The 27,451-nt window shown below is 40.0% G+C and overlaps 1 protein-coding gene across 31 annotated transcripts in view; it reads left to right on the forward strand.

Moving 5' to 3' along the window:
- Positions 1–27,451, forward strand: part of ANK3 (ankyrin 3) — a 379,686-nt gene that overhangs the window by 311,600 nt on the left and 40,635 nt on the right. For 16 of the 31 annotated variants that reach the window (XM_074874343.1, XM_074874344.1, XM_074874360.1 and 13 more), the window contains 11 exons: positions 2,308–2,414; positions 6,361–6,393; positions 9,939–10,163; positions 13,272–13,426; positions 20,698–20,909; positions 22,664–22,871; positions 23,435–23,531; positions 24,748–24,976; positions 25,573–25,698; positions 26,456–26,578; positions 27,061–27,087. In XM_074874343.1, the coding sequence (XP_074730444.1) occupies positions 2,308–2,414; positions 6,361–6,393; positions 9,939–10,163; positions 13,272–13,426; positions 20,698–20,909; positions 22,664–22,871; positions 23,435–23,531; positions 24,748–24,976; positions 25,573–25,698; positions 26,456–26,578; positions 27,061–27,087 (1,542 nt within the window). The remainder of the gene's footprint in view (positions 1–2,307; positions 2,415–6,360; positions 6,394–9,938; positions 10,164–13,271; positions 13,427–20,697; positions 20,910–22,663; positions 22,872–23,434; positions 23,532–24,747; positions 24,977–25,572; positions 25,699–26,455; positions 26,579–27,060; positions 27,088–27,451) is intronic. The other 15 variants (XM_074874355.1, XM_074874361.1, XM_074874353.1 and 12 more) reach the window with 3 other exon arrangements.

Consider the following 27,451-nt stretch of genomic DNA (forward strand, 5'->3'; position numbering starts at 1 on the left):
AAACCTACAGCAACTTGGTGAGCGCAGTAGCACCTCTGTCTAGTACAGATTATTTTAGAATCGTGTTATTTTCTTGGAAATCACGTGGATCTACGTTTAGTTTTCCGTGTTGCACTGCTGAAAGAATTTCAGCATTTTTCGTGTTATAGCAAACATGATCCCACATTTATTTGTTGATGTATGTGTCCTGGTGCATGCCTGGACCTCAGTGAGATGTCACTGTTATGGCTTAGCAGACAATTGAATGACAAATACTAAATTGTGCTGTTGTTTTTTACACATTTCTTATGTTTCTTTGTTTTGTCCTATTTTTGATGATAATGTTAATCACTGAGCAAAAGAATAAATTTATTTTTGTTTATCTAAATTTTTTATAACTTCTGAGACCAACTGTCTGGATCTTACACTGTTTGGTATGAAAAGTAACAACGCACTCACTGTGAGCTCTTGTGAAGTTGGATCACTGGGAATAGCAGAAATCAACAGCAATGGCTTTCCTGCATAAACTGCAGGCTCTTCAGGAAATGTAGGAGAATCCCTGGTGTCCTTTTGGAAAGAGTTAGAAAACTGTCTTCATTAAACTAAATTATGGTACATTGTTCAAAATGGTGCTAATTAAATCCACTGCCATTGCTTAATTGCCATTGTTTTAATGACTTTCATTTTATCTTTTATGTCTGATGGTGAATTTTGGTGTTTAACATATGCAAGTTTGTCCATTATTGTTGTTGTCTGTGTTTGAGCCATCAGGCCTTAAGTCCGTATCTTACAGCAAAAAGTTTAATGAAAAATCCTAATAAAAGAGTTAAGGTAGCAGAAGAAGGAGGCATCAAGCCATGTGCCACAGTGTTGGACAGATGACAGAGCAAAGTTGTACCCTGCAGATATTTCTGTTGATTGGCAGTAAATTATAATATCGATGGGTTTTGGAAGGAAACCTGGGATGCTCACTGGAAATAAAAGAAATGTCTATAAAGAGTGAAGTTTTTTTGAAACCCCAGAGTGATGAGAGTTGCAGTGCTCTGTTGTTGACCAGAACCTATCTGCTTGCTTATCTTGTGGAAGCTTCTCAACAGAGGTATTTTTGTGTGTTTCTGACTGACTTTGCCAGATTTACTACTAATGCTGATAGTTCCATTCAAAATAATTAATTTGCACTACTTCTGTGTGCCAGTACGTAAAAAAAATACGTGGAAATAATAAAACTTCCCTGTGTAGAAGTGTGTGCTTGGCTCAGGTTTGACTTGAACCCATAGAATTTGATTTGAAAACAGCTCATGAGGTTTTAGTCTTAACAGACTGCTCTCTCTAGATGTATTTGCCTGTAAGCAGAAAACAACCTACTTAACAGGAAACACTGACATCTTTAACACCATCTTGGGTGAAGATAGTCTGTGTGTATTGGATGACAGCTGCTCGGCTTAGTTTTATTGATGTAACTTCTGACAGTGCTTCTTAAATTGTTTAGCTTTCATATTACCCTGGAAATATGGGCAAACAGTGTTTGGAGTTTTCATCTGTTTAATTTCCTAGGAAAAAAGAAACAGAGAAAAAAGAATATTTTACTAGAATGGCTTTGCTACACAGATAAGAGGATTTATAGTGTGAGACCTTGTTGCAGAGCACAGGGCGCATGAGTATGTGTGTGCGTGTCCATGGGCAGTAGCGAGAAACAAATTACTCCTCAATGTCTGTCAGATGGGGCAGTTAATTATAGCACCAGTGTGGCAGCGCTTCACAGGGTTAAAGCTATTTTTATAGAGATGAGTAGGGACAGTGGCACTCCAGAAAACAGCGTTCATGTTGGTTGTACGTGTATCAAGACAAACTAAACCCTCCTCCCACCAGGAGCTTGGTCATGCATTCACAGCTTCAATTAAACTCTCAGTGAAGTTATTCACAGGTTCTGCTTGAATAAGGATCTATCGAATGGTGTTTTCTGTGAGGGAATATTATACTGCCTGTCTATATGTTGTATGATTGCAGTGCAAATGGTAGTATTTTTTTCAATCTTCTTAACTTTGCACACGTAAGTAAAGATGGGAGAGAAATATAGTTGTGACTGAATGAAGTAGGAAAAGTGGGCAAAAAGAATGTTTGACAATGAGTAAGATTAATTTGTCTGTGAATTCCTTGTTTCTGTTATGGGATTTCCAATAGTTTTAATACCTGAGATATCACCACTGTTATGTGGAAGGGGGCCAGATCTAAATTTAATAGAATTATATTAAAAAGCTTGTATTTAAGACAAGTGTTTTTCATGTTAATTTTAAATTTCAATTTATCTTTTTTTATTATGTTTTTAAGCACCTGACGTTTCAAAGGGAGTTTGATTCTGATTCTCTCAGACACTATAGCTGGGCTGCAGACACCTTGGACAATGTTAACCTTGTTTCAAGTCCCATCCATTCCGGGTAGGTCACTTAACAGATTTCCTTTATCTTTAAATGTGGAAGTGTATTGTTAGCTGAAGAATACAGCCTGTTGTAATGGCTGATAACATGCCTATTCCTGCTCCAGTTGAAGCCAGTGGCAAAATTCACACTGACTTCAAGGAGGGCGCTTAGAACAGGAGTCAGTCTAAATTCTTGCATATCAAACCAAAAACTCGCTTCTGCACTTAATTTTCTGAATGCCAAAACATTGTAAACCCAAAGGCGTCTCTTTAATAGTCCCATTTTGCTTTTTCTGTTGTTTATGCTTTGCTTTTAAGTGTCATAAGTTGATTTTGTTTGAATTGTATTAAATTATTTGGAATATGAACTCAGAGATATAATGTTACGCTTTCTGTTCTTTCATAGAGGAAAAAATGGAGGGCTTTAATTTAACTCTTACTTTATTTATACCTCCAAACTCCTGCCTATTCTTCAATATCTGTAGTTTGATTTTAGTGGTACTATTCATTTACTTATGAGTCATCAGTGTAGTTATAGACTTGATTTAAATGCAATAGGAGTAATGTTTGAATGTGTATTGTAAAAATTTACAGATGTGTAACTGAAAGGAATCATTGCATATGAGATGGTTTAGTATAAATATTTGTTGTTTAATTTTCAAGATCAGGACATAAAATTTCACATCCTTTTTAATTTACTTCCCCGTTTTGTGACTAATTACATTCTTATAGTGAAAATGAGCGCAGCACATACATACCAAAAGGTTTCAGTTCCAAAATAGCAGCAAGTGCCACAAATCTAAAGCTACAGTCCCACAATATATGTAAGCACCTGCTTCTGCTGGGCAGATCTACACAACAGTGGATTTTTGGGTCCTGAGCTGATAACGTGCTGCACATGGTCAATGCTAGAGTTGAAATGTCAAGAGTTGCAGTATACAAGTCTGTTGGTTATTGGAAAGGTGTGTCAGCAAAGGACCTCAGAGTGCTGGTAGTCCACCCATTTGCATTACAGCGGGATAAAATGTAGTCAAGCCATTCTTGAAATATGTTTAATTTCTTCATAGTCACTAAAAATAAGAGATCCTGTAGTCCCCCAGCTTCAGTAGTTCACTATCCTTTGTTACAGTATTTCGTCCCTGGGTATCCAACTTAAAATTTCTTTGCTGCAGATTAAGCCTACTTCTTGTCATCCATAGTAGTCATGGTGAACAAGATCTTACTGGTCTCTTAACAATGTTTTATGTGTTGGAAGACATGGAATCCTCTCTTTTATAGACTAAAATGTCTCAGGTCCTTCTAGGTGGTGCTTTCTACATTTCAGTGCATTCTTGCTGCTGTCCCCTGGCTCTCCTCTCTTTGATGATAGTTTATTTCTAAGCCAGGATCCAGCCACTTTGGTCTGACACGTGGCACACTTAATCTTAAGAAATCCCACAATGAGAATTATTGTTTTGGTAACTGCAGTTTCTGTTGATGGATGTTTGAGATCTGCTAGAATTTCTTGGTTCTTTTCTGAAATTCTGCAGTCTGGTTATTTTTTCTGTTTTGTTGGCTTCTTGCCTCTGTTTGCGTTTGCTTTTATGGTATTTCAGTTTGTTGGTGCCAGACCCTTTTTTCCGTTTCAGCAAGATAGCTTTTAATTCTGATCCTATTTTCCAAAGACTTTTCAGACCTTCTTTCTGTCCAGTGTTCAAATAATGAATGAAGACACTGGCTTAGTACCTGGCCCAGGACAGCACAGTGAAATCTCCACTTGAAGTTTCCTTTCAGTTTAACAGTAAAGTACTGATGTTGTCTCTTTGGAGGTAACTTCTCAGATGATTGTGCACTTACCTTATCTGTACTGTATCTCGATTGCTTACTGAAGTACCAAGATGGTACTTCCACACATCCACTGGGTAAGTTACGCTGTCAAAGAAGGAAGTTAAATTCATTTGACATGAGGTACTCTTGCTACTTATATTTTGACTCGTTTTTGTTTTGAGTACTGGTGGTAGGCGAGTTGTAATCTTGATTATTCTTTGGGCCCTTATAGGTTGATTGTTGGATAATTTATTCCTGAATATTTCTGGTAATTCGGGTTAGACTGATTGGTCTAAAATTTTCTGGCTCTTTTTCATCCTGGTACAAAATAGGTCTGATGTTTGCATCTTGCCAGTCCTGTAGGACAATACTTGTCTGCCCTTAGTTCTTCAGCATGCCCACTAATGGTTCCAACCCTCCAAAACATGTATTTTGCGGACATGGGATCTTTCGCCTCATCTACTTCACATCTGCTCCCTTTGTACATCAGTCCTTGCTAATGCAGACATGGCCCAGCTGTTGCCCGGAGAGGAAGGGCTGCAGACCTGCAGCAGTGGAGCAAACTGTGGGGCTGCAGGGGAGAGAGAGGATCTGAGCACCAAAATACTCTTCAGACTTGTATAGCTTTTCTGACCTGTCACATTTCTCGTTTGATGGATAAAGTCCATCAGTTCCTTTGTTAGGAAAAAAACCCTCACTTATTGTTTATTTTTCTTTTCAATTGTGGCCTCATATTATAGTATGATACTGTTTGGTTTTCCCTGTTATCTTCATCTAGAGGCAATCAACAGATGTTCCCTTCACATCTTCCAGTACCTCAGCACATTCTGATATACAGAGGATCATGACTTTTCACTCTTTTTCTGCTAGTCTTTTTCTGACAAGCAATTCCTTTTCTGCTCGTTTGCGGTGTTCACCCCCAGCTTTGTCCCCAGTTCTTTCTGTGGCCATAGGCAGAGGTATACCGGCTGGGGTCACCTGCTGGCAGCAGCCCTCGTGGTTGGGGTTGCCCTTTGGCCAAGGCCTGGCCCCACCGCTCTTTGCATTCCTCATCCTCCCCCAGGCTCCGCAGTGTGCTGTGCTGGGGGAGCTCCTCTGCAGTCCGCTCCCTTGGGTTGCTCTTTTCCCCATTTACCCACTGTCAGAAGAGAGCATCAAAATTTGTTCCCATTTCTTAATAATACAGAAGGGGAGTTTTGGGAGCGGGATGTGGAGATCCAGCGATGTATCAGTGAAAGGGGAAGAAAGAAGGAATTGTTGGCAGTAATTTCGACTCTTCTGGTTTTTCCTTTTTTTAAGCCAAGATCATGTTTTATGTTTTTCTGAGTTCAGATAAGTTGTTTTGCCAGTGTATATTTTGAACAGCGTCCATTGTAAGCAGTACACTGAAATGTGTCATGAATCTTGAGACCCTACACCAGAATGACCTTTGGCTTTCAGATGTGAGCTTACTTGTGCAACTTTCCCAAGCCAAAATGTGGGTGTGCTGTCTTCATGTTGCCTTTTTTAACTCCTTGGTTTTCTTAGCCGAAAGAAATAAATTAATGTCTCACACCGCTTTCCATATTGAGAAACTCAGAAATACCGGATCCAGTCTTGCAAGGTGGAATACATCAGATTAATTATAGTTTACTCCAACCTCCTGTACACACAGAACTCATTTTTGAAAGCAGTGTAATGAATGGCATGAACTGATACACCTTTCAAGTATCCTGCCATACATATCTTTATACATTATACTTTGGAAAATAAGCTGCTATAGAAAAGTGCAAGAACTGGTTTTCCATGGCACAGTGGAGCATGTTTTGGGAATTAAATAAAGAAGATGTGTTGCAATAAATTCTCTGCTGACCAAAGTAAGTTGCAAATGCTTTTCTTCATGTGCTTCTGCATTTCTCAGAGAAATTATGGACTTGTGGTGACTAATTAAATGAACTCCTCCTTTCAGATTTTGTTTCATGTGTAGCACATTTTATGACATAGGTCACAATACGCAAAGCAAAAGCCAAATAATTTCTAAAGTTGGCCTTCAAATGTGTTGCTTTTGTTATTTTTCTGATTGTTACTTTTCCTTTGCGCTTATTATTGATATCTTCTGTTGCTTGCCTCTAATTATCTTACATTAATTTTTCCCATTTGCTTTCTAAATTATTTTGCAGCTATTCCTCTCCACTCCCCCAGTATGATTCAAGGTGATAACTATGTGCTTTCTGTGAATCCTCATTTTATTTATTTTTTTAACTTTATTCCCACAGAGTGTGTGTAGATGTTTGTAGTGCATCCGCCCTCATCCTCATCCCTTCCATGTATTCAAGTAGAAATGCTCATTAGCATTTAGCATTGTGTTTTAGAGATCATATTGTAGTTTTCATTATTAGTACAGCATTAATTTAGGTAAGCATCAGCTACTAATATTTTTGATAGAAAGTGCATGAAATACTGTTTGGAATTATTGTTATTGTTTTAAATTATAAATTACTAATTTGAAAACTAAACAAGGAAATAATTAATATATTGTTGATAATGATTACCTTTAAATGGAAGCAATATGCGTAAAGGCTGATCTGCTAAAGGTTTTGTCTTCACTGAAGGCTGCAGTGTGGTGTAGACACCAAAGCTGGCTGTAATGGGCTAGTTCCTGTGGTGGGGCGTAGACTCATGTCAAGGGTTACTCTACCCTTGCTGCGAGCAGTGTGCATTAGCAGTGCTAAGCCCCAGGTTGCCAAGGCTAGACTGACCTTGAAATCTACAGCCTAAATGTACCTGAGCACTTGGGGCCTGATTTTTATAGGTACTTAGTTTTAACTTCCATTGATGGGAAAAAAAAATTAATTATTAAGTCAGTTGATTTCAGTGCCTAGAGATTTTTAACAATCCACTCTTACATACTTGCATCATTTAAATAGCTTGGATACAGAGACAACATCTTATCTGAGTACAAGCTTTGGCATCTTTGCATTAGATGAAAACTCCTTTTTTTATTAATTCTGAACTGGCTCAACATGCTAGTAATCACGTACATGATAGGCAGCTGTCCAAAACATTGCTGTGTACTGAGCCATCAGGCCAGGCCCAGCCTTGCCAAGCTCCCGGGAGGCCCCTCCGTTGCTCCACGGTGCACCGACCAGATGTGCCTCCCGGGAGGGAGCTGCTGCATCATCAACCCTGGAGGGATGCTCCAGCCAGCCACCCCTCAGCCCTGCGCACTTCTGTGTAGTCTGAAGTGGCCCCATCTTCTCTGCAGACAAAAACCATGCATGTTTTTAAAAGGCCACCAAAGCACCAATTGTAACAGATAACTTGCAGTATTGTCCCTTCGATAACCAAGGGCTGCGGGTCCCTGTTTTGCTATTTTACTTTGCTTCACAGTAAATTTTAATGGATTGTCTTGAACTCTCTTCACAGCTAGTCACAAGCTGGCTCTTTGCCAGCCCTGAAGACCAGCCATTGGCCTACCCTTCCACATGCTCAGTGGCATCTGCCTCCTACCATCAGCCCTCACCACCCACCACATAGAGCAGTTGCAGGGAGAAAAAGCAACATAAACATGCTGACAGGCTAATAGTGCTCAGTGAGCAGAGGGAAGAGGGAACCAAGGGTCCAGGCTTTCTAGAGTTGGTGTCTCTGCTTGGGACAGCCTTTGTTAGCAAACAGAAAAGTGTTCCAGTCAACAGAGTTTACAGACATCTAAGATCTTGTGTTCTATAAATATTAACATAATTTATATACTCTGTAATTTAATGATTGAGCATATTGTTTTTGACAGAAATCTAATATTTGTAGAAAGTGTTTGGTTAGCCATTCAGCAAACATCCTGTCCCACTGAAACAATTCCTCTTATGACGAATTATTATGTACAGTGTGCTTATCTAGGAGAGAAATGTGGATACAATTTATTTGTATGAAAACTGCTGTGAAATGTTGTGAATTTTATTCCATACTTAGTATTGTAAAGTGTCTGGGGCACAAGAAATGATAAATTGGGGTTATGGTTATCTCAGAGGGCCGTTTCACCTCCTCATCTTTACTGATGGATTTTAATCAGGTTTGAAGAAAGACAATGTAGCAACTTCTTTATCTGGAATTCAGTTGGACTGGACAATCTTTCTATCCTGCTTTATATATTTACAGCTTGTGTCCCTGGTGCCTGTCTCCTACAGACCACTAAATACCAGATTTTGATTACGCTCCTGCTTTTGTGCAGATTTTTCCCAACCATGTCAGCCAGACTTCTGAATGCAGCTTATTTGCAGGCCTAGCGAATGCATGTCAGCTGTTACTTTTGATATTCTGCTGGTCTCAAAAGCAAATATAAGAGTCTTACACAAATTCCCATTCATACTTCAGAGCACTTGGGGGCTTCTTTAAAGAATCTTCATGACCTCCCTGGATTATTGGCTCTTACCCTCAGTTCAGTCTACAGTAGGGAACCAGGAAATTGAATGGATTCACCTGTTAGTCATGTGAAGGTTTAGTTCTTAAGATCCGAAAGTTTTGGCAACAGCCTTGAAAATACTGAAACCGTACAGCAGATGTGCCAGCTATGCAGTGTCTGAATATCATACAGAAGGAGCAAATAAAAAATGTATTGGCATCAAGATTGAGTTGGTAACTCGTGTCCCTCTTGATATGGGCCTGCTATTGCATCTTCTACCTGAAGCTATTCTCTCTCAGCAGCTTATGGTACAGAGGAAAAGGGAAAGTGTTTTGGAGCACCAGAGGAGACCCCCCATAACTGTTTAGCCCTGCAGGAAGCTGTATGTTTTGATCCCTGTAAATTGGGAAGATTTTTGCTGCAGAGTTTTGAAGCAGGCAGAAGTCTGGTTTCAGTCCTGGGAGGAGGCTTCACTTTTCTGTCACTGTTCTATTAAAGACAGTAACACTTCATGTATGGAGCTTCTCAGCATTTCATAGATGAAATAAACCAGGGCTATTAATGATTATTCTTGTTAATATTCATTATTCCCTGGCTGATAAAAAGGGTTTTATTTCAAAATCTACCACTCGCCACTTACAAATATATTTGCTTACCCTTCTATTATTAAATGGAAAGTTATGCATTGGAATGACACTGGCAAATGAGATTTTTCTTTAATGTCAGTTTTTGCTAATGGATGTCGTCTTTGCAGAGGAGTAATGGCATGATTTCCTCCAGAATGCCAGCAGCCCAAAGAAAGTAATGTACTTGGTATTCTCACTCATTCCCCATCAGTGGAAGCCCTTAGTAGCGTGGACTGACTGTCACCCATGGTGTCAGCACTCACTCTGCCAGACATCATGAGTGTTTGCAAGCGAGACTGTGAGGAGGTTTTGAAGACTATGATCCCCAAAATAATAAGCATTTTTGATTCCCCTTTTTCAACACTGTCTGGTTCCTTTCTGCATGTGAGGCTAATTACTCTTATTTATGGACAGTGGAGCTAACAGTAACATAGGGATGTTTTTAAATTCTAATAAACCACTACTAATACACTATTTGTGTACTCTTTTAACCCAAATTACTCAGTAGCACCTGTTTGTTTCACCATAATGTTGTTAGACCTTTAGCAATTCCTGCTTTTGATAACCAATAGTTAACATGTAAGTATAAGTTTTAGAAGAATCTTCGTGTTCTTTTTAGTTTAGCTGGGATTGGGAGGACTTTTCTAATAATGTTTTAAAGGCTGTGGCGGTTGACTTTTGCTGATCTGCTTGTTTTGTGACCATTTTCATTGATGCGTTTCCTTTTTTCCTACAGTTTCCTGGTTAGTTTTATGGTTGATGCACGTGGGGGTTCAATGAGGGGTAGTCGCCACCATGGAATGAGAATAATTATCCCACCACGCAAGTGTACAGCACCAACCCGCATCACCTGCCGCTTGGTAAAGAGGCATAAACTGGCCAGCCCACCACCGATGGTTGAAGGAGAAGGATTAGCGAGTAGACTTGTAGAAATGGGGCCAGCAGGGGCACAATTTTTAGGGTGAGTTGTTTTATGAATTTCATTGTTTACGCTCATGTTGCATCTTTCATTTCCTTTATCCTGTGGATCTAAGTAGTTAAATTGACTCTACCTCATTTGAGCATATAAGATAGGCTACTTAACTTGAAATATTAAAAAATGCCAACCTGCCATTCCATCCAGAAAGTACCCTTGTATTTTAAGGGGAGCTTTGCCTCTATGATGACTGCAGGGTGGAGCTGAAGGTAAGGAAAGCCATGAAAAGGCCAGGTCCCGCCCCCATCTACTCATGCAACCTGCCTTTGAAGTCAGGAGAAGTCACACGTCTATAACCCAGAACATGTTTTGGCCCTCTTGCTCACAGAGTATTGGAGAAACATCACTGTCACAAAAAAGTGTCCTGACGTCACCCGTAAGGACCCAAATATTGAGCTCTGTTCCCTATGCCACGGCATGCGCACGGCTCCTGCCAGAGTTGCTGGGAGCTGCCTGTCTCCATCTCGTGAAGCAAAGCCACTGAGAGCAACGGCGGAGCACTTACTGTAGAGCATCAAGTGGTACCAATGTTAGGAACTGACTTTTTTTTAAGCTTAAAATAGGGGAAACAATCCACTATGATGTGGCTTTTTTTTTTTCCTAATTATAAATTTTGTTCATTATCATGAGTGGCACCCTGGTGTAAACTGCTGGTTCTGTCGGGAATGACAGCTTGTTCCTAATTTCCCCTTCTCGTTTCTCTTCCTGCTGCATGGATGTTATTCAGTAAACTGCATCTTCCTAACACTCCTCCCCCTCTAAATGAGGGTGAGAGCATGGTTAGCCGAATCCTGCAGCTTGGTCCACAAGGAACAAAATTTATTGGGTAGGATATGTACGGAAAAGATACAGAATGTCTACAGTTTATCTTTTGTTTCCAATTTTTTGTTATTCCCATTTTATTTTTTTTAAGTTTTCTGAAGCTTTCAGTTGATTTATGTCACTGAAAGAAAATCATAGTGGCTTGATTTAATATAGCTCTGCTACTACCTTGTGCTTATAGGCATGTAAAATTCACTGCCAGCATTCTGCTTTCATAACTTCTGTGCTTCTGTAATTTTTTAGATTTGAAGTGTTTCAACTGCATCAAATACATTTTAATACACAGTGACAGTCCTTTAAGTTCAACCCTGTGGTAGAGAAGGTATTTACAGGCCTTGAGTGAGTCTCTTTTGGGAAGAGCATTTATAAAACGTGATTGCGTAAAGTCTATTATCTGTGAAAGATTATTTAGAAAAAGTCTCACTGAGTGAATGACTTCATTCAACAAGGTTGGAGAAATACTAATATTTTCAACCTGCAAGAGGCATCTTGTTAAAATACATTTATAAAGCCTAGTATGCTACCCAAAGGAACTGCAGTGTATAGTCTAAAAATGTAAGAATGTTTCCATATATTTTTGACTGTTGTTTTCAGATCATATTGTGAAATTTATTGCATTAGGTTTTCAAAATATTGGTGAGTGTTTGGTGTTCCAAACCTGTTCAATACCTTCTCACTGAGTATTCTTGTTAAATGTCATGCACAAAATTGTGTTGGTTTCTAAATATTTACAGAGACAGTATCTGAAATATTAGCCTGCAAAGATTGTACTATAGTGTTAGCTTTCAGTTTGTACTCTTTTTGAACTAGAGAGTAAATATCTTAAGCAATGCATTTGAATTTTTTGGTATTTACTTGCTGTGCACAATGGGAGACAGCAGCTACATTCCTATTTCTTGTTAAAGGACTTGAGATTAGAGTAATGGCCTGGGTGTTCTTAAAAGCATCTAAAATACATATTAATTAAACGGTCTTTTTCTATTTTCATGCGAAAAATACTATCTAACTCTTCTCCCTTGGTATTCAATGTGAAAAATGGACTTCCAGCTAGTTTGTGTTCTTCCTAATGATGGCTGTTGTGATTTCCGTGCTCAAGTAATTGATTGGTTAATGCACCCAACACCTTGCAGGTGTACAGTACCATAGAAGTGCTGCATACTTCTCCCATCATGTGATGCCACTTTTAACTGAGTTATTACAAAGCAGTGAAATCCTTTACAACCTCTGTAGGAAAATAATGATACTGTCTGTTAAATGTCTTAAAGCTGCATAATCCATAATTGTTCACTTACTGTGTGATTTCAGTCGGTTTGTCTTAGCATACTTTAAAATGCATATCCTGCCTGTGAAGTGTTTGGCAAAAGTGTCTGTTTTGTTAAGGAATGGCACATGAAGTGAATGGTGGTTTCTGTTGGTTGTTCACAATAACTGTTCAGTAATGCACTTGCAGTCCTCTGTTGAAGATACATTGTCTGGTGACATAGGTGTATTATTAACCACCTTCTCATTCCCTTTCCTTCCCCCCAAAATGTTTGCCAGTAACTAATATAAATGTGGTCATGATGTTGCTTAACTCAGAGAAATTCATTCTGAAACGATCTAAACATTCCCCAGTGCTGTTTACAGTGTGGATGCTACAGCTGTGATTTTGGGCATGAGAACCAGAAAGTGAAGCTAATGAGAAACAACCTCTTGTATTTCATAGGAGCTGCATCAACAGAGAGCCAGGGAGAGCTTTGAAAAGTTTGGGACTTAGTTTGAAATTTAAAACCCACATGCATGCACAGTTTCTGCTGCAGTCAATAGCTGTTGCATGCATTTGGATAGCTGGACTGTTTCTGAGCTGACTTTGCCCCTTTAAATCCCTTGAGCCAAATCCGAATTCTGGCTATGTTAGTGCCAGTTAAAAGTCAGCAGTGCTGTGTGTGCTGGAGGCAGGTTGGATCACCTACATCCTGGGATAAATGAGCAGGGAGAACTCCCTTTAGCAAATGTTGCTGCTATTTTTTCATGTAGGCAGCTGTTTCAGAAGATTTACATTAAAAATGAGCTATATATGAATATTTTCAAGTTATCTATTAATTATAGTTTAAATGATAAAGGATTGTGCAGCTTTGGCAATTTTAAAAACTTTTACTTTTAAAAATTTTTACCGTAACAGTGCTAACTATTTAAAATGACTGTAGTTTTCTTAAAGACTTAACACCCATTGGAAATTAAGGGCAGTGAAGAGATATAGGATTAAAAATAATAAGGTTCCTTTTTCTCTAGCCCCGTCATAGTGGAAATCCCACATTTTGGATCAATGCGAGGAAAGGAAAGAGAACTAATCGTACTTCGAAGTGAAAATGGTGAAACGTGGAAGGAACACCAGTATGACAGCAAACATGAAGACTTAACCGAAATACTCAATGGCATGGATGAAGGTAAACATTTTCTCAAAGCTTTAGCAAGCCTTGCCCTTGTGCAGGCTTGCTAACATGAGCAGACTAAAGCAACCTAAAGTAAAACAGTGCAGGGGATATCTGACTTTGGGGAATACAGTGTGTGTTACATATTAAGCTAATGGAAAGAGTGTAAAGAGAAATTGTTCAGCAGTGGCCTGGAGACATCCTGAAACAAGCGGTAAGTTTTGGTCAGAAGTCTTGCCAAGTTTAAGCACAGTTGCTTTACAGCATGAAGTTGAGAATAACATCCCAGCTGGAGGTAAGCATGTTTCTGCTGCTCAGGCAGGGCCACATGAAGGTCATTCCAAACCAACGATGAAGTGTAAATATCAGTTATGGTAGACTTGCCCACAGATGCAGATCTCAGCCCATAGACCATTCTTCTTTGAAACGTGTATTTAAAGGTTGCCTCCCACAAATACACAACCTGCCTTCCTCATGTTCATCTGGGAAGTCTGGCTCCCTTGTTTTGCTTGGATGTTGCTGTTTATATGAGAGTCCCTCAAGGTGAGAGGACTCAGCTGTACACAATTCATCAGAAGATGCCGTGACAGATGGTCCCTGCGGACACATCATGGGCAAAGGCAGGCTGGGGCTGCAGTGATCCCTTGGCACCACTGCTTTCTTTTCCTAGCAAGTATTTTTCGATACTTGTGCTGATAAACCATTGCTTGAGCTCTTTGCATTTGAGTGTGAATGAAATAGCTTGTGTTTGGGCTTTGGTTTTCTGTAAGGGTTTATCCACAGGATTTTCTCTGGATAACCTCCTACAGAAAGTCATAGTGTGGTGGGGTACAAGCTGCAGGAAAGTTCTTTCATTATCAGCAAAAGCATTTGAAGCAAGTGATCAGGCTGTGGATGGCAGCTATGAGAGGGATCTGTGAGCAGGCTCTGCCTTTGATCTTGGCCCCTCCTTGTTTGAAGAGGGCAGCCTCAGCAAAAACCATGCTTTGGGAACATGGAAAGGAGAGTACTGCTGCTGTGAGGCGCTCCCTGGACATTTGAGATTTAGCATTTTTACTGATTTTCTGGTTTTCTGGGAATGGGAATGGCAGAATGGGCTTGTGTAGTATTCTCACATCGAAGTACTTGAACTGCATGTGAGCTTGTAAAAATACAGAGCAACGGCAAAGATCTGCTTGTTATATGATGACCTATTGTAGCTATTTATTTAGAAATAAATATAATAGAACCAATCAAGCAGTAGGGCACAAACACTGCAAATGTTGGGTCAGCGGGTTTGGAAAAATGCAATAAACCTCATCACAGAAGGGTACCTAAAAGCAGTGGAACAGGCAAAAGAGTGAGCGTGGCCCAGAATAGTATTGCTTGGGGAATAATTGCTTCAGGATCAAAGGCAGTAGTTGCAGCCTTTCTGAAAGAAAAGTCTCACCACCATCCTCCTTCTCTGTGCACTAGCATGAGATAAGAAGTAATGATTTGGCATACGGGTGAAGCATTGGTGCCTTGTTAGTGGTGAGGTAGTCAGAACTAATCAGCAAATAATGCTTTATGTGCTTTCCAAACTGAGTTTAGTTCAAATTTGGGATAGGAAATCTGAACACAGAAACACTGTTCTAAAGTGCTTCAACTTGGATCACTTACGAAAGAGCTCTCCAGAGGTGCCATATGAATAAATTCACATTTTACAGAGAAGAGGGCTCAATAAATAAAAATATTTTGAGAGAGGTGGGCATGAAGCCCTCAGTACTTAGAGCCTAAAACAGTAAGCTTTGCAATTTGGAGCCACAGTACAACTTTCTGATCTGTTGAGGGTTTCAGGTGGCTCTTCCCTTCTGGGGAATTGCTGTTTAAGGTTAGTGGGTATACGTACAGCCACTCAGAATCACGGAAAGCATGATGGACACTGGACTATTCCCTTAGAGTGAAACTATTTGGCACCTTAAAAGCCAAGCCACAGAAATGCCTTTTACCAATCCAGGCAATCATTTATGAGAGGGAAAGGAGAAAAAATACTGCAGACACACCCAGAGCATTGTGTTGATTATTTGTTCAGTTCATTTTAGCTTAATCCTTCTCTAGTTAGGAAAGCAAAACAAAAAATAGTACAAGGGTCTTGATAAAACTCTTCTCCAGTTAAACGACACATTTTCTGTGTAAAAGGTCTTCCAAGCAATAACGTAAAATTACAAATTTGTAGAATTAAGAGCAGGTTGGGTTTTTTTTCATCTGAACTTTTACTGGTTTGTTACAAAATACTGCAGTTAGACTTGGCTCTGAAGGAAGTATTTTGCATCTCAGAAGCCATAACTTTGGAAGAAGTTTTATTCCAGGTATGAACTCTGGAGGCAGAAGCAATCTTTAATTTAAATAAAAGGCAGGCACATAGTCAGTCATTTCCAGAAGTTTAGTCTCTTTGCAAGAAAATTCATCTGCACAGTCATCTCTAAATGCCATAACATGCAGCAGGAGTGCCTGTTTTTCTATTAAAAGCAGCCGGTCCATTTTGTGTTAGGCCTGCTGTGATTCACCAGTTCTTTCCTATCTGTGTAATGAAGGAGGGAAATCAGGCTTTTATTCCGAGCTCCATAATATGCTGAATTTTTAAAGATGCAGTTTTTCCTGTTTTGCTCTTCCACTTAGCTAGCAGGGATGAGAGCGAGGATATCTTTGCTCCTCACCCTCCGTGGGGACTGCTGAAAACCTGCCTGTTCTTTACTGGAAGCAGCACCATCTGCTGGAAAACCTCATCTCAGACTCAAAATAATCCAGAGCAGGATGCAACATGTCAGGGCACTAAATGCAGGAATAAATAATAGCAGAACTTTGCTTTTATTAACATGAAAGAACAATGAACTGTGATGTAAAGAGTCAGTTTTTCTTTGATGTGTCAGGTTTCTACACAAATAGTTTCTAAAGATGGTGCTCTACTTAGGCAAATGTAGGGCTGAGAGAATATAGGGAACTTGGCATTTTTAGGAAGAGGAGGAGTTTGGTTCCAAATACAAAGGTAGTAGTTCACAGTTCTTGGCCATATTACATTTATTTAAACTTGAATCAAGTTAAAATTTTTTTTATTTATTTTTTTTAGTAAGAAGCTGTCTGTCTTGTAGTTGGTAATTAGGTTACATTTTCAGCCAGGCTCCTTCCAGATATAACTTGTGTTTGCTTTTTATGTTCATGCACTCTTTATAGGTGCCCGTAGACAAATTGTGGGCATAAATGCACACAATGGGGCAGCTCATCTTTTGACAGGCATTTGCAAACGAGTGAGTGGACCAAGAAATGCAAATATTTGTGGCTACAGCATGCTTGCAGCTGCACAGTGTAGTTTCAGATGGGAAGCAGGGGTTTTTACGTAACTACTTCTCTGAATCTACAGATCAAACCAGAGTGTGACCTTGTTTGTCCTTTAAGTTTAAAATACCACCATAAATACTCTGCAGTGATTTTGCCACATTTCCAATAAAATTTTTTAAAGTTATTACTGTTAAACTTTGTGTTGTGAATGGCAAGATAAGAAACTATGCAAAAATAGTCAAAAGAACACATAAAGGACATTGCCTTATTTGAGGATGAGACCTTGTGACACTGGGAGCATCTAGTTACATATGTGAAATACTGAAGCTGGGAGGGGAGTCTATTTACCAGCATTTTTAAGACAAGTCTCACTGTCATCAGCTTCTCCTTGCCCCTTCCCATGTGTTCTTTCTGCCTCCATCCATCTCCTGTCCCTTTCTCCATGTGAGCGCTGCCTCCCGAGTGCCCCACTTTTAGTGCAACAGCTTCTTAATGGGCACATCTCTGTATGGAGGAAACTGGTGTCCTGTGCTTGTCCCACCTTTCAGTCTCTGCATAGTGACAAGGTCAGCTCTGCTCTAGCCAGTACTGCAGGAGGGTTGCAAAACGCAGGGAGCTGTTTAGTCTGCTAAGTACAGGTGAGATTTGCTTTTTCAGTGCTAGCAAAACTCTTTTAAGGCCCTGGTAAGGGAAATCAGATACCAGATCATACAAAGATACCTTGAAGCTCATGAAACAACCAGGTGTTTCGTGACTCCTCTTATTCCATTTCCAGTCAGAAGACATTTGCTCTGTGTTACTTTATCTGAAAGTAAAATATGAAAGGTATTAGACATGGATCTAATAGATCCACAACTGCCTCTCACCTGACAAAACTGGTGTGATTGCTTTCCTTGACCTGAGCCACCCTACATGAGGTCCCTCTTTGACCTTGGAGGACGTGGCTGGGTCTCTCTTCTCTTCTCTCTTCTCTCTTCTCTCTTCTCTCTTCTCTCTTCTCTCTTCTCTTCTCTTCTCTTCTCTTCTCTTCTCTTCTCTTCTCTTCTCTTCTCTTCTCTTCTCTTCTCTTCTCTTCTCTTCTCTTCTCTTCTCTTCTCTTCTCTTCTCTTCTCTTCTCTTCTCTTCTCTTCTCTTCTCTTCTCTTCTCTTCTCTTCTCTCCTCTTCTCTCCTCTTCTCTCCTCTTCTCTCCTCTTCTCTCCTCTCCTCTTCTCTCCTCTTCTCTCCTCTTCTCTCCTCTTCTCTCCTCTTCTCTCCTCTTCTCTCCTCTTCTCTCCTCTTCTCTCCTCTTCTCTCCTCTTCTCTCCTCTTCTCTCCTCTTCTCTCCTCTTCTCTCCTCTTCTCTCCTCTTCTCTCCTCTTCTCTCCTCTTCTCTCCTCTTCTCTCCTCTTCTCTCCTCTTCTCTCCTCTTCTCTCCTCTTCTCTCCTCTTCTCTCCTCTTCTCTCCTCTTCTCTCCTCTTCTCTTCTCTTCTAACTGTAATGTAATGCTCATGTGGCAGCATGAACTAGAGGTTGGGAGGAGTGATCTTCCTTTCCTCCCTCCTTTCCTTCTCTCCAGCTCATTGCTCCTCCATCACTCTCACCAACCACCTTAGGATAAGCGTACCTTACACTTGGGTGGCAGGGGAAGGCGTATATGCACAGAGTATTCACAATACCTTTCTCTTGACTTACTAAAAATTAATGATCATAGGTGGTGTTTGGGTTGTTAGCACAAACCTGGGAGACAGTGACATCGAGAGACGCTTCCCAGTTCTGCAGTAACCTTTCTGCATTACCTCTCTCTGCTTTGCTATCCCTATCTTAAGATGAGGTGTATAGCATACTTGTTTGTGGTTAAACCCACCCCCCACCAAAACCCAACCAAACAAATAAAAAATCCTTCGAGGTTTTTAATTGAAACACATTGCATAGGAATGAAGCGTCAGCAACTGAGGAAAATAGTAATGATGATAGCTCTTTCTGTAAAATGCATGAGGTGTGTTCGGGAAACGTGACCTCTCCCAGGACTAGTTTTCCCTGTTTCATTAATTCTGTCATGCTAACGTTGCATTTCTCGTGGCAGTCACAGAGGTGGTTTGATTGCTCATCATCTTTTTTTTTCTGTTAGAGGGCAACTTCATATAGAAGCTTACATATGTATTATCCAAACATAACCTCACTATATATAGTCCAACTGCTCTCCCTGCCTGACTCTGGTTCTGCTACTCTGATCTACACATCTTCTTTCTCTCCTACAGGAGAGCGCCTGCCAGGCTCAAAGGATTTTGAAATGTTATATAAAACACTAATTTTCTACTTCAGGAGAATTTTAATTATTCTTCATCTCTGTGAGCATTTTACAGTGGGTTTAGTCTCTAGCAACAAACAGGAGAATGCAGAGGATTTACTGGTTGAGATTATACCTGCCTGGGAGTTTAAGAATCCAGTTTGTCTCCTGCACAAGCCATTGCTTCCAGAGGCTTCAGGCAGAATACATAATTCATTAGAGGGCTTCAGATATCAATCTCTGAGTCAAAGTAAATGGAAGCTGACATTGTGATAAGAAATTATCCTCTTCTGGTAGGTACATATGATCCACAGCAACAGTGTGCAATTAATCCAAATTACCTGCTGAAAGTTTAAAAATGGAAAACTGACATTTTACCAAGTTTATATTCTAATTCTTTTGGAACTGTAATTGAGCTTACATGTTCAGAGGAGGAAAATGTCTCAGTCACATAAAGTAAAGAATTTTACAAGTGTCTTTTGTCTTGGTACCATTTCTGGTCCTCCTGCTTTCCCTGACTGCATCTGATAGAAATGTCATCTTTTGAGGAACAAACTTTCTTCTTTAGGAATGTGGTGCCCTTTTCAAGGAGGAAAATAAGAGTGGAAACTTGTGGAGTGCTGGAATGAAACCCAGTTACAGTAGCTAAAAAGGCCGAGTGCAGGAAATTACAGGAGAAAGGCATGACAATTGTGTAATTATCTCCATTTGTGAATAGTGTTTATATCACAGGGATTTCACTAATGCATATATACACACACACATATAGTTGCATAGTTAGTTATATTTGTGACATATCACAGTTTTCCTCAATGCATATATGTCTATGTCATCTACTTAATTAGTTAATATGAGTAGATACTTCATGCACCTTTCTGAGCCCTGGTGACCCTATGAGCTGGGAATGTGGCCAAGAGCACTAATGGTTGATGATCTGGTTTTGTTCCAGTTGCCTCTGAGGATGCATTAAGTTTCTCTAGGAACTGAGGAGCACAATACAGTTATTTTGGGGCAGATACCCAAATGGCTGAAAGCCTGATGTGGGAAGGGATCCTTGCTGTGGTTTCACTGGTAGTGCTGGCAGACAGAGCTCTGTCATACCCAGTTTGCTGGAGAGCTCAGTGGTCAGGATTATACGGATGCCAGTGTAGGAGGTAACCTTCTCAAGTGCCTTAGCTGGGCAAACTCTGGATCGCACACTTGGCGTGAAGTTAGATAGTTCATGAACTGACTGTGATTTCCTGTGGTTTTCTGCATGTCAGAGCTATGTGAGGGAAGAGGCTGGAAATAAATGTCTTTTGAAGACACGCAGGAAGATCAGTGCACTTGTGTACTTCTAGATATAGGTGAGGGAGGAAAGCTTGACCATCTCCTTCAGACCTCCTTGGACTTCCATGCTGTGTGATAAACCTGCCATCCTATGGCAGCTGCTGCTGCAGAGACTGTCACACCCTAGTGCTTAGGTGTCCTGGCAGATCTGTGTGTCCTGTCCAGATCTGTGAGTGCTGTTGGCCCTGATTGTCAAGATTTATGCAGAAGTTCACAGAGCAAACCAAAGCTTGATAATTAATAGCACTGAATATTTTTTTCTCCTGTAGTAAATTAAAAAAAAAGACTTCTCAAGCATTTTAAGGCATATTCAAAGCTTCACACTCACAGATGTGTTTGGTATGAACCTGGGCAGGTAATACCTGAATGTTTTAACTTTCTTCTCCCACCAGAGCTGGACAGCATTGAGGAGCTAGAGAAGAAACGTATCTGCAGGATCGTCACAAAGGATTTCCCTCAGTACTTTGCTGTGGTTTCACGAATCAAGCAGGAGAGTAACCAAATCGGCCCGGAGGGCGGGGTGCTGAGCAGCACGACGGTGCCACGCGTCCAGGCCTCCTTCCCTGAGGGTGCTCTAACCAAAAGAATCCGTGTGGGGCTCCAGGTACAAGCACATTGTTAGTCTTAATGCATGAGGCTTACAGCTAAGGAGCACCAGGCTCCTTAGCAGTGGGTTGCAAGGTGGGTAGTATTCACACCCGAGATCTGAATTGGCATGCGTCTGCCTGGGCACACTCTCTGCCTCTCAGGGCCCCCCTGGTGCAGGTGATGCTCAGTCCTCCTCCCTGGGGCAAAAGCCCAGCTCCCCTTTTATCATTGCCTAGAGTATTGCTTAGCATCTGAAGAACGGGGAGAAAAGCAAAGACCTGGAGCCACCGCAGCCTCAGTGATACTGTCTGCCATCTCCCTGTTGGCCGTGGCTGCCAGCAGCTATGAGCGGCACAGCCGCTGTGCAGTGCCAGCCTCCTGCGGCAAAGTAGCAGCTTGTGATTGATGTCACTGGGCTGCCCTTTGCCATAGAAATGTGTTTGGTAAGGATTTCATGCAGCTGTTTGCCAGCTGTTACTGGGTCAAAGACCTCCCATATACATCTGTTGTAGCTCAGGACATTCACCATTGGTGTTTCTAGCACTAGGTGGAATCTGGGAAAAGCAAATAGCTTAAACTCTCCTTAAAAAAACTGCACAGAAAAGGGAGAAATATTCCACAGGAGGTATCTTTTTCTTTGAGTTCTGTTAATTGTCACTTAAAATTGCTTAATAACCTGACCAGTCGGATGAGTTCATGAAATAGGGATTCTGGTTTGGATTCCAGTGCTGGGAATTTACACTGGAACATTTCTGGTCATGATATCTCACATCTAAAGATGATTAATCTTGAGAAAATGGAAGCTCTGCTATTATGATTATACAGCTACCTTTCCAGAGCATTCTAGTGTGAAGGAAACATGATGTTTCCATATGCAGTGTTGTGACTGCTGAGTTTGCAATGTAGCTACATATTCTATGTATATCGATACATTGTGCCATTTGAATAATGCAGCAAGTCACAGGTCAGCCTGATTAAAACAGACTTGAAAGTTTAAAAAAAAAAAAAAAAGGCAAATGCATGCAAAATCCCATTTCCCATAAAATGGCTGTCACTTCTGAGTTCAGGTCTTGAGTAACAAAAACTACAAAAATTCTGTCACATTTCTTCCCATGTTGTCTATTTTACCTTTCTTCCCATATAAAGTTAGGAAACCTTTCAAGTCACAAAATGGAGATAGAAAGTCTGAAATTGGCTTATAGCTCTTCTGTAGTTTAATGCATTCTGTATGAATTTGACCCAAACAAGTATCCCTTTCCTAATAATCAGTAGTGGAATAGCATAGGAAGCACTGAGTACAGAGGTAAGTTGAAGTATATACAGTGTTCCTCAGGAGCACGGATTTGTGTTTGGCACAGATGTGAGTATTGCTCAGCATCTCCACATCAGTGCAAAGTAGGCCTCTTTTTGCATTTTGAAATTCTATTTAATATTGCCCATCACTGTAAATTAAAACCAAAACCAAACATGCTCTGAAAAGCTCTCAACAAACACTGCAGGCAACCTTCTGAGATTTATAGTTTTGCTCTACAAGTTAGCTATTAGGCAATCATAAGTGGGTTGTTGAGAGAAATACTAAGCATGAATTGTACTAATAATCACCCTCAAGAGCTATAGGAGAAGGCTGCTTGGGGAAAAAAAAAAAAAAAAAAACAAACAACAAAATTCCACAGAAAATAAAAGGAAAATGGGATTATCTTTTGGAAAACAGTTCTGCATGTCTACAACCTATTTGCAACTCTAGTTTAAATATTTTACTTGTGTTGACAGGCTCAACCTGTTCCAGAGGAGATTGTTAAAAAAATCCTTGGAAACAAAGCAACTTTCAGTCCCATTGTCACTGTGGAGCCAAGAAGAAGAAAATTTCATAAACCAATAACCATGACAATTCCTGTGCCGCCTCCATCGGGAGAAGGTGTAACCAATGGGTACAAAGGAGACACGACTCCCAGCCTTCGACTTTTATGTAGCATTACAGGTTAGAGAAAATCATGCTCTTTGCAAAGGTTTGTGTGACAGCAATGAGCCTGTGCTCACTCTCATACCTGTACAACTCGTGCTTTCCTGTGAGGGAACACTGGTGTGCTTGGCCCAGTAGAGTTCAGATCCGTTCTCCCTGAGGTCATCTGAAAGGCTCCCCCAATTCCCTGGGCTTTGAATCTGGTCTCATGTCATTGTAAAAGAACTCTGCCAACAGATATTAAGTGCTGTTTTATATTTAGTCAGTATGAAGAATTTCAGCCTTGGCTATTAAACATGGTTGTCAGCGAAAGCAGTTTGCAGAAATAATTCTGTCCTAGCTGATAGCAAGGGAGGGGGTTGCTATTGACTTGTAGGTATGTACTTTGCTTACATCAGCATGGTTTTCCGGTGTGTAACATATGATGTAATATATAACATGTAGGTCAGCTGTTGGAGAACATCATTGTCTAGGTTCTCTTTTTATGTGTGAAGCAAAATAACTTAAGGTAGAGATATTCTTACATAGTCTGTATGTGCTTTGTGTTTGAAAGAAAATCTCCATGATTTATGTTTATGTAGGAGGTACTTCACCTGCACAGTGGGAGGATATCACAGGCACCACTCCGCTGACGTTTTCAAATGACTGTGTCTCATTCACAACCAATGTTTCAGCCAGGTATGGGAACAGAGCTTGCCAAATGCACCTATGGAGTAGTTTCCCTTGATTAACAAAGTGTGTAGTTGTGGGGTGGTTTTTTGACTTTCTGTAAGACTTTTGCAAGACTGATGGAGCAGTAATGGACCAGATGCTTCTTTGTCACTATGTATCAGCATCCCACACATCCAGGGTTGCACATGAAGCTTTGTCTTGGCCTTTTCTACTGCGGTGATGTCTCCTGGCAATTACACATGGTGCTTCCCTAAAGGCTGTGGTGCCACACAGGAGTTTGTTTTTCTGCAACAGAAAGGGAAGTTGAAAATGCTCATTCAATAAAAAAAATGGGGGGGATTCATAAAAACATACTTGCTTAAAAAGTTAAAGACTTCCAGTTTCTGTCTGTGGGCTTCTTAGTTGAAATTTATGTAAAATTACTCTCACAAAATTAGCATTTGCCAAAAAAATCATGGTTTGAAATGAACTTTGATGGACTTAGTGGACTTACATGCTGATTGGAGGCATTCAACGGGATGTGTACAAATCATGCATCCTAGTGGGGAAAATTCATGATATGCCAGGTAAAGAGTTTATCATTCAGTACATAACATTTGCACCCATAAAAAGCTTTATAAAGAGAGAGAATTGCTGAAAGAACCAAATAGATCAGGGCTGAAATATGGTGGAAAAGACTCATACAGACTACAAATTAAAATATTTATAACTTGTATCAAAATTGTCATCAAACTGTTAATCATAAGATGAGAAAATAACAGTATAAAATCTATCTCTTTGGGAAAATTCACCGTGGACATATTTGGTTTCAACCTATATGGGAGATATGATTTTGCTGTACGTATGTGTTATAAAGGAGGTTGTTTTAGCAAATCAAATGTACAGTGAAGCATCAGCACATTACAATATACATGCTGTGTGGTCACAAGAAATTCAGTTTCCTCACTTTGGCTTCAAATGAGGCTTAAAAAGACAGTTTTATGAGATACCCATGTGAGGAGGGTCAAATAAGTACATCAACATTTCATTACCAAGTATTTCCATTTTTGGATCATTAAAGCTCCACTGAAAGTAGAAGTAAAATTACAGCTTTGGGAAACCTGCAAGGACAGTACATATGCAAAATGGCCAAGGATCACAGGACATGGCTTCTCTTTAAAGGCTTAAGCAACGTTTGAGCATCATGAAAAGTTGATTTAATGGTTTGCTTTTTCCCACTCAGATTCTGGCTCGCAGACTGCCATCAAGTACTAGAGACTGTTGGGCTGGCAACACAGCTTTATAGAGAATTAATATGCGTTCCTTATATGGCAAAGTTTGTGATATTTGCCAAAATGAATGACCCTGTGGAATCCAATTTGCGTTGCTTCTGCATGACTGATGACAAAGTGGACAAAACTTTGGAGCAACAAGAGAACTTTGAAGAAGTTGCAAGAAGCAAAGACATTGAGGTATATTTCTTACAGCCAGCTTCCTCTTTGTAAGCGGACAAAGTGTTTGCCAAGTGGCAACAGGTCCTGCAAAAGCCACTATAAGCCCAGTTAAATAAAGGCTCACAGCAAGGCTGTGTCAAAAAATTACTTGAAAGGAGGCCAAAAAAGGGCAAGGTGGGGGGAGCATGAGGACCTGTCTCCAAATGGATGCCCCATGCCAGTCTGCAGTGGGTTTTGCACATGCTGCTGTTGAGTAGCCCTGGTTGGGCTTTGTGGACAGCTGACTGGAATTCCTTCTCATTGGCCTCTCAGGCACACAGTGATGGGTAGGGCTGGTTTGTGGTGAACACGTAGCCACCAACACACTGTTTCTTGAAGAAAATCTACGCATTCTTACTTCAGAAAAGCCATTCATGTAGCTCACAGTTTCCCAAACTGTCTGCACTCATAATACCTTGCCATAATGAACAGTGACCTTCTAGTTTGTTGAATTTAATCTGAGTGGAGAATTGGGCTAAACTCAGGAACTATGATCGGGGAAATCATTATATACTTATGTGCATGGATCTACTATGAAAAAGGGTTTTACTGACTTTTATTTATTGCTTTGATAGGTCCTGGAAGGAAAACCTATTTACGTTGATTGCTATGGAAATCTGGCCCCTTTGACTAAAGGAGGACAGCAGCTTGTTTTTAATTTTTATGCTTTCAAAGAAAATAGACTGCCATTCTCTATCAAGGTAAAAGCAAAACAAGCCAAATAATTCTGCTGATTTTTTTTTTTTTCCCAGTGATAACACTTTTCAGCCTGATAGAACTAACTTGCCCCAAGGATGTAAGTGTCATTGCTTAATATGTGAATAACATGGAGATGGTGCTTTGCATGAAGCCAGAAAAGAGCTGCTGGCAGAGCTGGGACCAAAATACCCATGATAAGGATTGACAGCCTTTTATTAAAACTATATCTCAAGTTAAACCTCCAGAATATTACCAGTAGATCCCTGTTTCTCAGGGACTAAGCAAAGGAGATGCTTTCAGTAACATACTGTACAGCAGAACAGCCTCCAAAAAGAGTGCGCAGACTGTTCATCTCTAAATCACCATGAATGGATGCTCACTTTCCTTAGCCTTACCATAGATGCTGTGCAAAAGAAGTTTTTAAACATTTTGGTGAGCACAAGTGCAAAACATGACAGAAAAAAAAATGAAGGTGGGCAGAAAATGTCTCTCAGTAATATCCCAGTATGAAACTATCTGGTTGGACTTACTCAACGTCTTGTCTTGCATGGATTTACCATCAGAGAGCTTCAGGCTGATTTCTTTCATTGGTAACACCTTTTCTCCTTCAGCACCTAAGTCTGAGCTCCAGCTCAGTAACATTGGTCTTTACCCAGTAGATAGCTTCTTGTGGAAAGAACCTTTGAGAAACTCCAGAAACCTCCTCTAGGTATCTGAATTACTACATATTACTACACTATACCAAAATTTCTTTTCTAGGTAAGAGATACCAGCCAGGAACCTTGTGGTCGATTATCATTTTTGAAAGAACCAAAGACTACAAAAGGACTGCCACAGACAGCTGTTTGCAACTTGAATATCACTCTGCCAGCACACAAAAAGGTATTTGTTAGGAAAAGTAAACATTCTCTTTAGGGTTGGTTTGGTTTTATTTTTGCTCCTTTAGTTTTTGTCTTTTTTTTTTCCTGCTAGTGATAAAGAAACCCTGTGAAATGCCAGTAATGAGAATGCTTTGGAATATGATAAAGGCTTTTTAAATTTATGTTTTATTGGTTTCCTGTATGTAGAAAGCTTTTAGTCTCTTGTTACTGTGGTGTCAAGTTCCTGTAATTTTTATGATTCTGTTTACAGCTCATGCTTCAGCCTGCAAGTCATAGGTTTATGCTTTCAGTAATGTCACGTGTTGATTTGCATTGGATGTAAGATTTTTTTTTTCTTTTGTGTTGACATTTTGGATTTGCTTTGCCTTATAAATCAGCTTGCATTTTGTGCTCCCAATTTGGTCCTTTTCATATCCTGATATTCTTTTCCCTGCTGTCCATTATAATATTCCTTGTCTCTGCAATGCATCTTGGAACCAAAAGGAAACAGAGTCAGATCAAGATGATGAGGTAATATAAACACTGTCTTCTGTTTTTATTTCCTTCAGATTTAGTGAAGAAAAGTAATATGTTATAGAAAAACCAAACAACTATTTTTAACTATGGCATTGAAATGATACCTACAGAATAACCATATCCTCAACATCTGATAGTCTGTTGCGAAACAGTAGCAGTGCTCAAATGTGGAAAAAACATTATTATATATTATGAAATTAAACTAAGGATTGAATAATAGCAGTCTAAAATTTAACTCATTTTCTTCTGAAAAAGGATATAATTATAAATTTCAGACCAAGTCCATTTTTGGCAAAATCAAGAAGGGTTTAGTGGATATGATTTTACCTCTTGGAGTAATACTGCCAGTGCTTTGTTA

The sequence above is a fragment of the Strix uralensis genome, chromosome 7 (genome assembly GCF_047716275.1).
Source record: "Strix uralensis isolate ZFMK-TIS-50842 chromosome 7, bStrUra1, whole genome shotgun sequence".
Lineage (NCBI taxonomy): Eukaryota > Metazoa > Chordata > Aves > Strigiformes > Strigidae > Strix > Strix uralensis.